This window comes from Eumetopias jubatus, unplaced genomic scaffold, assembly GCF_037043125.1.
Source record: "Eumetopias jubatus isolate StellerSeaLion01/CBP00866 unplaced genomic scaffold, mEumJub1_p1.0 scaffold_9, whole genome shotgun sequence".
In the NCBI taxonomy this organism is placed as follows: domain Eukaryota; kingdom Metazoa; phylum Chordata; class Mammalia; order Carnivora; family Otariidae; genus Eumetopias; species Eumetopias jubatus.
Window position 1 is genome coordinate 118,542,635 of NW_028274815.1, and position 13,148 is coordinate 118,555,782.

At 42.1% G+C, this 13,148-nt stretch overlaps 1 protein-coding gene across 1 annotated transcript in view; it reads right to left on the bottom strand.

The window, feature by feature from the left end:
• Nucleotides 1-6,599: 6,599 nt before the first annotated feature.
• Nucleotides 6,600-13,148, bottom strand: part of MROH8 (maestro heat like repeat family member 8) — a 57,083-nt gene continuing 50,534 nt past the window's right edge. Inside the window, exons 20-23 of the mRNA XM_028118590.2 lie at nucleotides 12,352-12,474; nucleotides 10,745-10,844; nucleotides 10,426-10,491; nucleotides 6,600-6,751 (exon numbers count right to left, since the gene is read on the bottom strand). Of these exons, the coding sequence (XP_027974391.2) occupies nucleotides 6,603-6,751; nucleotides 10,426-10,491; nucleotides 10,745-10,844; nucleotides 12,352-12,474 (438 nt within the window). The 3' untranslated portion in view covers nucleotides 6,600-6,602. The remainder of the gene's footprint in view (nucleotides 6,752-10,425; nucleotides 10,492-10,744; nucleotides 10,845-12,351; nucleotides 12,475-13,148) is intronic.

Here is a 13,148-nt window from a genome sequence, read left to right on the forward strand (position 1 = left end):
GTCCTTTATTATAAAAATACAATGAAATACTGGGCAGGAATAAAGAATGAGGAAACACTTTTTGGAGTAATATAGAAAAATCTCAAAGATATTAAGGAGAGAAAGTACAAGGTGTAGAAAGTGCAAGGTGTATAGAATACTATAATTTGTGAAAAAAGCAGGGAAGAGAATACACATATTTACTCATAAATGCATAATTATATCTTGGAAATAAAAGAAACTGGTAGCATGGTACCTTCAGGGAGGTGCAGTGGATGGCTGGGAATATTTTGTAACTTTTGAATTTTGAACACATATGCATTACCACTTTAATAAATCTATAATAAAACAAGAAAAACAAAAATGTTTTCTTTTTTTTAAGATTTTATTTATTTATTTGACAGAGAGAGAAACAGCGAGAGAGGAACACAAGCAGGGGGAGTGGGAGAGGGAGAAGCAGGCTTCCCGCGGAGCAGGGAGCCCGATGTGGGGCTCGATCCCAGGGCCCTGGGATCACAACCTAAGCTGAAGGCAGACGCTTAACGACTGAGCCACCCAGGCGCCCCACAAAATGTTTTCTGAATGTCTCTCTTTGTACACACTATTTTAATTTCAAATAAATCCTGATTTAATATTCTGATTAAAGTGTTGAGGTACAGGGTTTTCACATAAGGAATCATGCAGAAGTAAGTATCTTGAGATTATTTTCAGATGTGGTCACTTACTGATTTTGTTTCAAGGCAAAACCACTTAACATGTCTATTTCGTGTGTGTGTGTGTTTTAAAAATTTTATTTATTTATTTGAGAGAGTGTGTGAGCGAGAGAGCACAAGCGGGGGAGGGGCAGAGGGAGAGGGAGGAGCAGGCTCCCCGCTGAGCAGGGAGCCCAAAGCAGGGCTTGATCCTAGGACCCCGGATCATGACCTGAGCCGAAGGCAGGGACTCAACCAACTGAGCTTAGGTGTCCCTTTGTGTGTGTGTGTGTTTTAAGTAGGCTCCACCACCCAACATGGGGCTTGAACTCACAACCCTCAGATCAAGAGTCAGATGCTCTACAGACTGAGCCAGCCAGGGACCCCAATCTATTTCATGTTTTTATTTCACTTTTGGTGGTGACAAGGCCTGGGCGGTATTATGATATTAATATTTCAAACATCTTAAGAGGTTCTTTCAACAACCAGAACGCTATAACAATTTCATTAATTGTTAAGTAGCAAAAAGTTCTGAAGTTCTGAATTAAAAGACCCCTTTATAACTTTTTAAAATGCCATTTTCAATTATTTTAATAATTCAGTTGATGAAAATAGTTTTGCAAAGGACTTTTAGCTTAGAAATCTGAAAAAAGAAAAAAATTCTAACAAGATTATTTAAAGCTCTAAAACAGGGTACCACAAAGGAAGTTGTAGAAATGTGTTTGGCTCAATGCCTATTTGAGAAAAAAAAATTTTTTTAATGCAGTGGGATTGGTTAGCCAGACTTTATAATTCTGTGGGCTCTTAAACTGAAATGATAATCCGGGCAGTAATAGAACACAACATTTTTTTTTTTTAAATCACCAAGGCTTATTGCAGAGGAAAAGCTTGTCTTTCCTAGAAAAATAAATTTCTTTAAGGTCAGAATACTTGAACTGCCTACAAATTCTTTTCCTTTTGAGTGTCCTGCCCTTTTTGCCACAAAATGATTTCCTAAGATCATCTGATACACAACCCAGAGTTTAAGTCAGCAGGATTTAGTAGGTTTGATTTGGTTGGTGGGTGGTTGAAAGACAAAAGTTTGGGAGATCACTCTTGTACGGAGTAAGTAGAACTGTGACCTCTTGTATATACTTGAGTGACTGGAGAGACAGATTCTTTGGCTGTGGTCTTCTGAAGTGGTCTGGGGCAAGATTCCACTGAAAACCAGTGTCTGAGGGGCCAATAAGGCTGGACTCCATGTTTGATATATCTTCTATACCGTCTCAACTTTCTACCTTTTATCTCATTCACAGTTCGGCATCCTTTCTAGATTCTCAGTTCCATCTCCTTTGTAACCTCCTCCCATATCCCTACTCCCTTTAAAAATGTCCCTTGCTATATTCACACCACCATCTCTGTTAAAAGAAAAGGGGGGAGGGAGTGAGTGAGAGCTCCCTCATAAAGATTCTTTGGTATCCATAGGAACCATTTTAAACCAGTGACATCTTCCTTGGACATCAGACTATAAACTCTACAGGGTGAGAGAAAGTATAGAAGACATCACTAAATCAGTAACTGGCACTCAGTCATGTTCTGTGGTGGGAAGTCATCACCATTGTTCAGGAAGAATAGAATCCATCACTTCCTCTGTGTTTTGTATAACAGAAGGCAGTTGTTAATTGCCCTTTCTAATCCTTTTCCTCTGCTGTTTTCTGACAAGGGTTTGGGAAGAGGTAGGGAAAGCAATTGATATGATATGGTTTCTGGGATGACAGAAAAGTCTCTGTTCCCCATCATCACCTCCAGCCTCATTTCCAAATATCTCCTCTCTCCATTCTGCTCAGTAATGCCTAACATTTCTCAATTAGAGATTCATGCCTTTGGCTTAAGAGCTCTACCTTTTTGGGTGCTTGGGTGGCTTGGTTGGTTAAGCGCCTGCCTTTGGCTCAGGTCGTGATCTTGGGGTCCTGGGATTGGGTCCTATGTTGGGCTCCCTGCTCAGTGGGGAGTCTCCTTCTCCCTCTCCCTTTATCCCTCCCCCTGCTTGTAGTGTCTTGCTCTCTCTCTCTCTCAAATAAATAAATAAATCTTGGGATGCCTGGGTGGCTCAGTGGGTTAAGCATCTGCCTTCAGCTCAGGTCATGATCCCAGGGTCCTGGGATCCAGTCCCAAATCGGGCTCCTTGCTCAGCGGGGAGCATGCTTCTCCCTCTGCCTACTGCTCCCCCTGCTTGCATGCTCTCTCTCTCTGATAAATAAATAAAATCTTTAAAAATAAAATAAAATCTTAAAAAAAGAGAGAGAGCTCTACCTTGTTAAAAAGCAAACATCCCTGGAAGAGTTAAGATCATTAAAACTTGCATTATTAATCATTTCTACCATAACAACCAGTTCATTAGATCCTTTCCTAAGAGGGACAGAAAAAGGATAGAAAAGGAGCTTGAAGACAGGAAGGAGGGGGAAGCTGTGAGGGAAGAGAGATTTTACAGTTTTATCTAGTGCAAGTTTACTTGCCGGGGTTGATGTCTAGGAGATCCTGCCCTTCCCCCAATCCCACCTTTTACTTACATGATAGTTTAATCTTTCAATAAGAAAAAAAAGTAATTTATTTTTTGTAAGATTTTTTAATTTATTTGACAGAGAGAGACACAACGAGAGAGGGAACACAAGCAGGGGGAGTGAGAGAAGGAGAAGCAGACTCCCCGCTGAGCAGGGAGCCCAATGCAGGGCTCAATCCCAGGACCCTGGGATCATGACCTGAGCCGAAGGCAGACGCTTAACAAGGACCCTGGGATCATGACCTGAACCGAAGGCAGATGCTTAACGACTGAGCCACCCAGGCGCCCCAGAAAAAAAAGTAATTTCTTACAAGTATGTATTTCAGTATAAGGAAGTAAAGCAATATTCAGAGTAAAAAAAGTAAGAATTTAAAATAATAAAGACATGGCTGGGGGCACCTGGGTGGCTCAGTCAGTTAAGCGTCTGCCTTCATCTCAGGCCATGATCCCAGGATCCTGGGATCGAGTCCTGCATCGGGCTCTCTGCTCAGCAGGGAGCCTGCTTCTCCCTCTTCCTCTGCCCCTGCTTGTGCTCTCTCTGTCAAATAAATAAATAAATAAATAAATAAATAAATAATCTTTAAGACATGGCTGGGCCAGTAATTGATAATGAATAATACCTTTTAATAGTATGTGATGAAAATAAAACTGAAATCATATTCAATTATATTGAACTTTTAACATGTTATAACACAAATTAAGTCCAGAAATTTTTGTTGTGTATACTTAAAAAATTCTATAAAAACACAAACTTATGTCTGAGGAGAGCCTTGTAAGAAAATAATGGAGATATTCGGAATTAAAGGACTTGTTAATGTAATCAGTTAAGTACTTCTTCAGCCTTTCCCAAACTGCTGAGGTATTAAAAAGCAGACCTCTGCTGCTGCTGCTGCTTCTTCTTCTTCTTCTTCTTCTTCTTCTTTTTTTTAAGTAATCTCTGTCCAACATTGGGCTTGAACTCATGACTCCGAGATCGAACTGCATGTTCCACCAACTGGCCCAGCCAGGCGCCCCAGACCTCTGCTTCTTAATGGATGCTTCTCTCTGTGAATTTTAACACAATGAAACATAAATAAAATAAGTATTGTACTTGCCCCTCCCTGTTGGTGGTATTACTCAGAAAATAAAAATCTGCCTGGCAGGAAAGGGACTCTGGCATAAATATGAGTGAAGAGAAAGGATTCTTTCAAACTCTTACATGTCTCTGGCGATCTAAACCACATCCTAAACCTAGAGGTCTGTTCATTGCTGTGAGACAGGGTAGTACATGAGATCAAACCCAGGATTCAAACAATATTCCTCAAGAATAACCACCAGCTTTTGTCCTAAGTCCACTCCTCTACAGTGTTTGATGCACATTCTAACCTTTTGAAAAATGAGGTATGCTAACTTTGTGTTTATTATTTGAGGCTCAATATCACTTCACACCATTTTTTTTTGGTTACATGAATTTGGGGTATGAGTTCAGCAGCTGGGATTCATGGTAGAGTAGTTCTGCATTTATTGACAGTAGAGGGACAGAGCAGATGAAAAAAGGGCAGAGCAGACAAGCCAAGGGTGTGGACTTTGCAGCCAGACTCTCGAGATTGAATCCTGGCATTTACTAGTTACTGACTTTGGGCAAATCACTTTCATCTTCTGTTCCTCAGCTTTCCCATGTGTAAAATGGAGAGAATCATACATGGAGTGGTTGAGGATTAAAAGAGTTAATCATATAATGTACTTAGAGTCTGGCTCATTGTAAACATTCAGTAAGTGTTGGTCATTCTTACTGAATAATCCACAAACTGGATAGTTCAAAAGTGGAGAGTGAAGGTGGTTTAATGCACCGAGACCAAGGAGAAGCAAGCGCTGTGTGTAACTCAAATGTGCTCAGAGCACTGAAGTTTAGCATCCAGCAGCCATCCTCCAGGGGTCCTTTTGGCTCTACTCAAGGGTGAGGATTTAAGTCAGGCTGCAATTAGCTCAAAACTCCTGACTGCTAGCCTCAAATATGAACACCTCTCTTGGTCAGGGATCCTCTTGAGGTCACATATAGCATGCTGTGACAACTCCTAAAACAAACCCAACTCACCATTAATCATAAAGAAATTTGTAAAGATGTCTTGGCAGAGAGCTGGGGGTAAAAGGTGAAAATCTGGGGGACACGGTGGTGAGGATTCATGTTGCTCACTTTACAACAAAAACTTCACGCAATTCACCATGGGATGTGTCTATTTTTCACATGCCAGTTGACTCATTTCCTCTCTTTTCTCATACCACCTCCCAGAGGCCTCTCCATTGCCCTAGACAGTTCAGCTGTGGTTCTCCACTTACGTTCCTCAAACAAACAAGAGCCTGGGAAGTAGACCAATAGTGACCATTTCTAATTAATCTGGTATGCCTCTTGGGGGTTCCCACCCTTCTACATGCAGCTTATCAAATTATTCACCCAACACAAATTAATCTCTTTTTTGGGACACTTCTTCTTGAAAATTTTTTCCATCTAAGCTTAAAGCAGACGGTGGGTGCTCAACAAACAATAGCTCCCATCCTGGAGCCACTTGAGCATCTGACAGTAGTTGTAGGAGAGACTATCAGGAAAATGAAAAGGGGAAGGAAGGAGTGGAGATCTTGCATAACTGGGGTAGATTCAGTGTTTTTTTAATTTTTAATTTAAATTTTAATTAATTTTAAAAAATTACTTCAGAAATTTTTTCTTGCTTGAAGGTTTTTAAGGGAAAGAGAAAGGAGGAGAAAGGTCACAGGATTTTATAAAAATACACCGGTAATATCAAACTGTAAGAACTGGTTGTTACTTTATTCCTAAGACTGTTGCCAAGTAGATGGGGCTTTGACGAAAGACCCAACAGTACTAACACTGCAATATTAACATTTATTTAGAATCTCTTTTGAAGCTGTGCCAGACCTGTTTATCAAAACTGTAACTTCATGGAAGTTCTGGCATGCCTCAAAAACTCAGCAGAATTTTACTATTTCCGCAAATTTAAAGAGCTGCCCTCCCTTATATATTCTAATTCCTTTTTTTTAAAAGATTTTATTTATTTGTCAGAGAGAGAGAGAGAGAGGGAGAGAACAAGCAGGGGGAGCACCAGGCAGAAGGAAAAGCAGACTCTCTACTAAGCAGGGAGCCGGACGCGGGACTTGATCCCAGAACACTGGGATCATGACCTGAGGCGAAGTCAGACACTTAACCAACCGAGCCTCCCTGGTTCCCCTATATTCTAATTCCTTAAAGGTTTTGACAGCAAAAATTATGTTCTGAGGTAATTAAATGGGTGGAGTTAGCTTCAGGCTGGCATTGCTTTAAGTCTGAAAAAAAAATGGGGCACTATTGTTTTTGTGGTTTCTGAAAGAATTAGTTTTTACCCGATGTTACTTGCCTTGCATTTCTAAGTAGGAAGACAGCTCATGAGCTTCCTCAGCCCGCAAACAGACTGCCTGGAATCTGGTTCAGCCCCCACCTTTTGCACTCGGAAGAGAGCCCGAGAGGCGATGATGCGCAGAGAGGGCTCAGGATCACCCAGCAGATCTCTCAGATCTAAATGGCCAGAAAACCCAGGTTGGAGGTGAAGGTCTATGAAAATGATCACTGGTCCAGACACCAAACAGCCAACAAGCCTACAGCAGCCGAGATGAAGGACTAACTTTTTCTAAGACTCATCTGAAAGTTATACATTTGTAGATCAATTCCAATTTTGACCTATGAAACTTACTCATTTTTGAATTGCCAAATAGTTTACTCCTTTATAATAACCACACTGCCAAGTAGTCCACCTAAAGTCAAATTATCTGTACCTGTCAAACCATGGCTAAGATTGCTGATTTCTAAGTTCCTGTGTTGGTCCTAGAGGCTACTCTTAAGTTGTTATTCCTTTTAAGCTTTTTCTTAAATTTTTTTAGTTTTTATGTTTCTTAGTGCAAAATAAATACACGTTCATTGTGTAGAAAGTTTAGATAACATATAAGCACTAGAAGAAAATCAGTTACCCATAATTCAACCACCAGAGAAAACCAGTTACGTTTCTGTTTCTTTTTTTTTAAATGAAGTTGTTTTTTTTTTTAAGATTATTATTTATTTATTTATTTATCTGAGAGAGAGAGAGAATGGGAGATAGAGAGCACGAGAGGGAAGAGGGTCAGAGGGAGAAGCAGACTCCCTGCCGAGCAGGGAGCCCGATGCGAGACTCGATCCCGGGACTCCAGGATCATGACCCGAGCCGAAGGCAGTCGCTTAACCAACTGAGCCACCCAGGCGCCCCTCTGTTTCTTTTTTATATTCAGTTACACATGTGTGCCTTTTTGTTCAAGTGGAACCACATTATACATATTATCTAATAATTTTTTATTTAATACTGCATCATCACTTATCCAAGTCATTAAAATTTTTTTCTGTAATATATTTCATAGCTTTGGGTGCTTGGCTGGCTTAGTCAGTAGAGCATGCAACTCTTCATCTTGGGGTTGTGAGTTCGAGCCCCACGTTGGGCATAGAGATTATACTTTTATTTTTTTTAAAGATTTTATTTATTTATTTAATTGACAGGGAGAGAGAGAGACAGCGAGAGAGGGAACACAAGCAGGGGGAGTGGGAGAGGGAGAAGCAGGCTTTCCGCGGAGCAAGGAGCCTGACGCGGGGCTCAATCCCAGGACCCTGAGATCATGACCTGAGCCAAAGGCAGTCGCTTAACCAACTGAGGCACCCAGGCGCCCCGAGAATATACTTTAAAAAAAATATTTTTCATGGCTTCATATGATTCTATAATATGGATATGCAATACTTTATGAAACTAATTGCTTAGTATTTCTAATCTTGGATGTTTTCCATTTTTGCTATTTTAAATAACACTGGAATGAACATTCCTGTATCTATTTCTGCTTATTTTCATAGGATAAATTCTTAGTAGTGAGATTGATAAGTCAAAGTATATATTTACTTAAAGGGTTTGATACATACTGCCAAACTTCCCTATAAAAATGGTGTATCAATCTGGGCTCATACCAGCACAATGTATGATAATGTCAGTTTCCAGTGCCCGGCTGGCTCAGTCAGAAGAGCATGTGACTCTTGATTTCAGGGTTGTGAGTTCAAGCCCAACATGGTCCCAGGGTCCTGGCATTGAGCCCCGCATAGGGCTCCCGGCTCGGCGGGAGGCCTGCTTCTCCCTCTCCCACTCCCCCTGCTTATGTTCCCTCTCTCGCTGTGTCTCTCTCTGTCAAATAAATAAATAAATCTTTATTTCTTATTTTTTAATAATAAATAAACTTAAAAAAAGATAATGTCAGCTTTCCCTTAACATATTTATGTTGAGTATTAATTAGAAATCTTTGCCATTTTGACAGAAAAAGTCATACTGGTATCTCATCATTGCTTTGTTTTATAAACTTTTTAAAAATTATTTTTATTTTATTTTTAAAAGATTTTATTTATTTATTTATTTATTTGAGAGCAAGAGAGAATGTGAGCAGGAGGAGGAGCAGAGGGAGAAGTGGACTTCCCTACTGAGCAGGGAGACCGATGCGGAACTCGATCCTAGGACCCTGGGATCATGACCTGAGCCGAAGGCAGATGCTTAACTGACTGAGCCACCCAGACACACCCAAACTTTTTTTTAAGATTCTATTTATTTATTTGAGCGAGAGAGCGCTCATGTGCGTGCACAATTTGGGGGAGGAGCAGATGGGGAGGGAGAGGGAGAAGCTGGCTTTCCACTGAGCAGGGAGCTCCATGCAGGGCTCGATCCCAGGACCTTGGGATCGTGACCTGAGCCAAAGGCAGATGCTTAATCAACTGAGCCACCCAGGTGCCCCTCTCATAATCTTGCTTTTTTTTTTTTTAAGATTTTATTTATTTATTTGACAGAGAGAAACATAGTAAGAGAGGGAACACAAGCACTGGGAGTGGGAGAGGGAGAAGCAGGCTTCCCGCTGAGCAGGGAGCCTGATGCAGGGCTCGATCCCAGGACTCTGGGATCATGACCTGAGCCGAAGGCAGGCGCTTAACGACTGAGCCACCCAGGTGCCCCTCTCATAATCTTTCTTAAATAAGGTCCAGCTTCTGCCTATTTTACCAGTTACATATTTTTATTTTAAAAGTAGTGAATTGTTCAGGATTTTATTTTTTTAAGATTTTTTCCCCTCAAGATTTATTTATTTATTTGGAGGGGAGGGGCAGAGGGAGAAGGGAAGCTGACTCCCCGCTGAGCGTGGACCCTGAAGTGGGACTCAATCCCATGACCATGAGATCACAACCTGAGCTGAAATGAAGAGTCGGACACTTAACCAACTCAGCCACCCAGGCGTCTCTGAAAGATTTTATTTTTAAATAATCTTTACACCCGGGACGCCTGGGTGGCTCAGATGGTTAAGTGTCCGCCTTTGGCTCAGGTCATGATCTCAGGGTCCTGGGATTGAGTCCTGCATTGGGCTCCCAGCTCAGTGGGGAGCCTGCTTCTCCCTCTCCCTCTGCCTGCTGCTCCCCCTGCTTGTGCTTATTCTTTCTCTATCTCTCTGACAAATAAATAAAATTTAAAAAAAAAAGTAATCTTTACACCCAACGTGGGGCTTGAACTCACCATCCGAGTTCAAGAGTATCATGCTCTATCGACTGAGCCAGCCAGACACCCCCAGGATTTTAATTTGGTTCTATACTTTTGGGTCATGAGGCTTGGTATTTCATGGCATTTTCTAATTGTAGGACTACTACTTAAGTGGGAATAAATAATTCTTTGAGTGCTAAATCCTCAAAGCTGTACAGTTATTGAAAATTTCCACTCACTGACAATTCAGGAAACCATTTACAGGATGGTTGCCTTATATGACTATAAACCTCTGTATTACTAAGTCCTGCCACTTCACAGGACAACTGCTTATAGAAAATAGGGTTGCAGTCATTTCTGTGGATACTTGTGAGCTATTGCTATAATTTAGTAAGATGGTATTTTTAGGTGGAATCAGGAATTGTTCCTGAGACACTCATCAAAGCTGGTTTCCAGACAAATACGGTCGTGTCCTTTCCTAATGGGGGGGGGCGGAATTGGACTGGGATGAAACTGTCATTCACTTGAGATCTCCAAGGTCCTTATTACTGCCAAAGTCAGGCTCTCCGGTTCCCAGGGTCTCAGCTCTGTCAGAGAGCCTGCCCATAGTCACCACCTCAGATCCCTTTTGAAATGTGAGGCACCCCAAACCAAACCCAAGTGTGTGATCACTCACCGTTCTCTATCCAGTCAGTGCCCTTCATCCTGAGCTCACTGTGATCCACGTACTTGAATAAGAGTCCTAAATGCAGGATAAAGTCAGTGAGGCTGTAGTCTGGCTTTGGCTCTAAGCAGTTGGCAGAATTGGCCTTTTGATAATTAGACAGATTCTAAAAACTTGACTTTCAAGTGCCTTATAGTTAGCTAGAGATAACAGCCCTTTTCTCCAAAGAAGTGTTTTCAAGGTCATCTTCATAAAGAACGGGGATACTCAACAACACAGTTTGGGAAAATATAGGATAAAGTGACTGTAGAAATGAAAGGAGTGTTTATACCTACAAATAAGACTGCTGCTCTTCTGATAGGAAGCTTTGCCTTCTTGGAGAACATCAATGTTTGGGCGAGGAGGTTAACTTTCCCCTGGCATTTTTTTCCCTAAGTGGGGAAAAAAGAGTAGAAAGGAGTGAAGTACACCACTGTTTTTGTCAGCCTCACTGTAGTTTCCAGAGCCAGGGACCGCCAGACATTAGACACATAGAATATGGCACTTGAAATAATAACTGCAGTTGCTTAATGAATGTTATGCCACAGTAACAAGTCCCTAGACAAAGTTACACCCTCTGGATACACTGTGCTCACACCCCCTCATGCCCCAGATTGTGCCTATGATGCCTCTAAGTCCACCTCTACTTCTCTGTATCTAAGTCTTCTCTGTCCCCTCAGCTCTGCCTTGAGCTCTGCCTCCCTATCGGCTCTTCCCAGATTGCTCTTGCCTTCCTGACCTCACTCTGCTCTGAGCATTTCTGCAGGTACCCCTCTCTTCACATATCATTTTCCATCTTGAGTTTCTATTTAATTTTCCAGAGGTTTTATTGCCCTTACTGGCTAGCAAGCTCCCTTAGGAAGTTTATATCTTTGCCATGTTTCTGGGTTCTCCACGGCCTGTTGCATATTGGACGCTTACTGGACGAATAAATGTACCTCTCAGTGGCTCTGTTACAAAGATAGGCAGCTCAGGGATAGGAAGAGGACCATCAGACTCTATTCCCATAGATCTTATAATGTCACATGGATAATCTCTAATCTTATGCATTGAGAGCACTGCATTTCTGCTGTAAATACTGTCATCAGTGCCTTGGATATAGGTTCGGGCATAGGTCAGAGAGATAATCCTTAGTGGCAAACCTGACACAATGGTACTGTGCAGGTTCCTAAGCCCGTGAGTCTGATCAGAGGAGCCTGCACTGGATCCTAAACAGGTTTCACAAATGGAAGACTCCTGGGAATAGTCAGTCCTCGTGTCTTTGTAGTAGGATCCCAGCAGTCCTAGAGTCAGATGTCCAGAAAACCATGGATGGGCCCCCTGAAGATGCCCTGGCTCCAGCCTGCCCCTGAGATCAGCCCCAGTAGTCTTTGTCAAGTTTGTGACAAGAAGGATGTCATCTGGGTCCTAGCAGAGCCAGTGGCATGCTGTCATCATGCTCCATGGCCTACAACAGCATGGCAACCCTTGCTTGGGGCTCCCTAAACATGCTCTAATGGAGGGTAAAACAATCCACTATATCCAAGAAAAGGATGAGAGATCATTGTAAAGGCAATACACAACTCCAGTTTAATTCACTCCATGAATAGTTTTTTGAGCACATACAATTATCAGCCTGACCCCATAGCCTCTGACCCAGGTTAGGGGGGCTCCCAAGAATTCAAAAGAGAGTCTTTTATATGAGGAAAGGTGGTAATAGAAAGTGCACTCTGTGACTCAGTTGGGAGGAAACTAGAGAAATAGATTCCCAATACAAGACAGTTCATGGATATCAGCTGCTGATGTGGAAAGGGATGGGAAATGTTTCCTTTATGTCGTTTTCCTCCATTAAAAACTACATCAGAAAAAATAAGTCTGCTAGCATATAAAGGAGTGAACAAGCCATTATTGCTCACATACAAAGAATTTGCAGACTGCTCCAGCTTCGCGAGGGCTGATGTACCAGGGATCTTTGCAGTACACTTCTTGGGGCAGCTTCCACTTCAGGAACTGGGCACATATGGTTAGGACTTGCCTGCTCTCCTGTGAAAAGGATTATCAAAGATCAGCATCTTCAAACATTTTTTAGCTGAGGTAACCTTTCTTCAAATAAAACTGGCTAAAGTGAGGGCAGGGATGGAAAGGAACCAGAGACCTACCCTCCTTCAATTTCCTCAAACAGTCCCCCTAGCGGGGGCCATGAACCCTACAGAGTTGTGGGGAGGATGTAGAAGCCTCTGCTCTAAGACAAAAGCAAGAGCTCTCTGGTGTAATACCAGAGCAGGGATTGGCGCTGGGTTCCTGCTACCCCATGCGCGAGAGATAGGGCTCCTCTGCCCGCTTGCTGCTCCGTGTCATTCTTCTGTCACTGTACACGGGGAAGTGTAGCTCCTTTTCTCACAGTCCTTGTGCAATCTCTGGCTTGGAAGGAATTCTGGACAGTACTGATCCCCTCCTGATCCAGATGCTTGAGCAAAATTTAGCAAGTGGGCTTCTTCTCTATTCACAGCTCTCAGAATGCCTCCCATGTACCACACACCACCTCTTATGAGTATTTTCAAGCAAGTTTCTTGTCCCAGGTCCACTAGATTTGGGCCATTAAAATTCCTTTGGGGACTGATGGGAATACAAGCTAGTTCAGTTACTTTTATTATTTGTAAATATCTAGTAAAGTTAAAGATACCCAGATATTCTACTTCTGGGTTTACGCCCTCAAG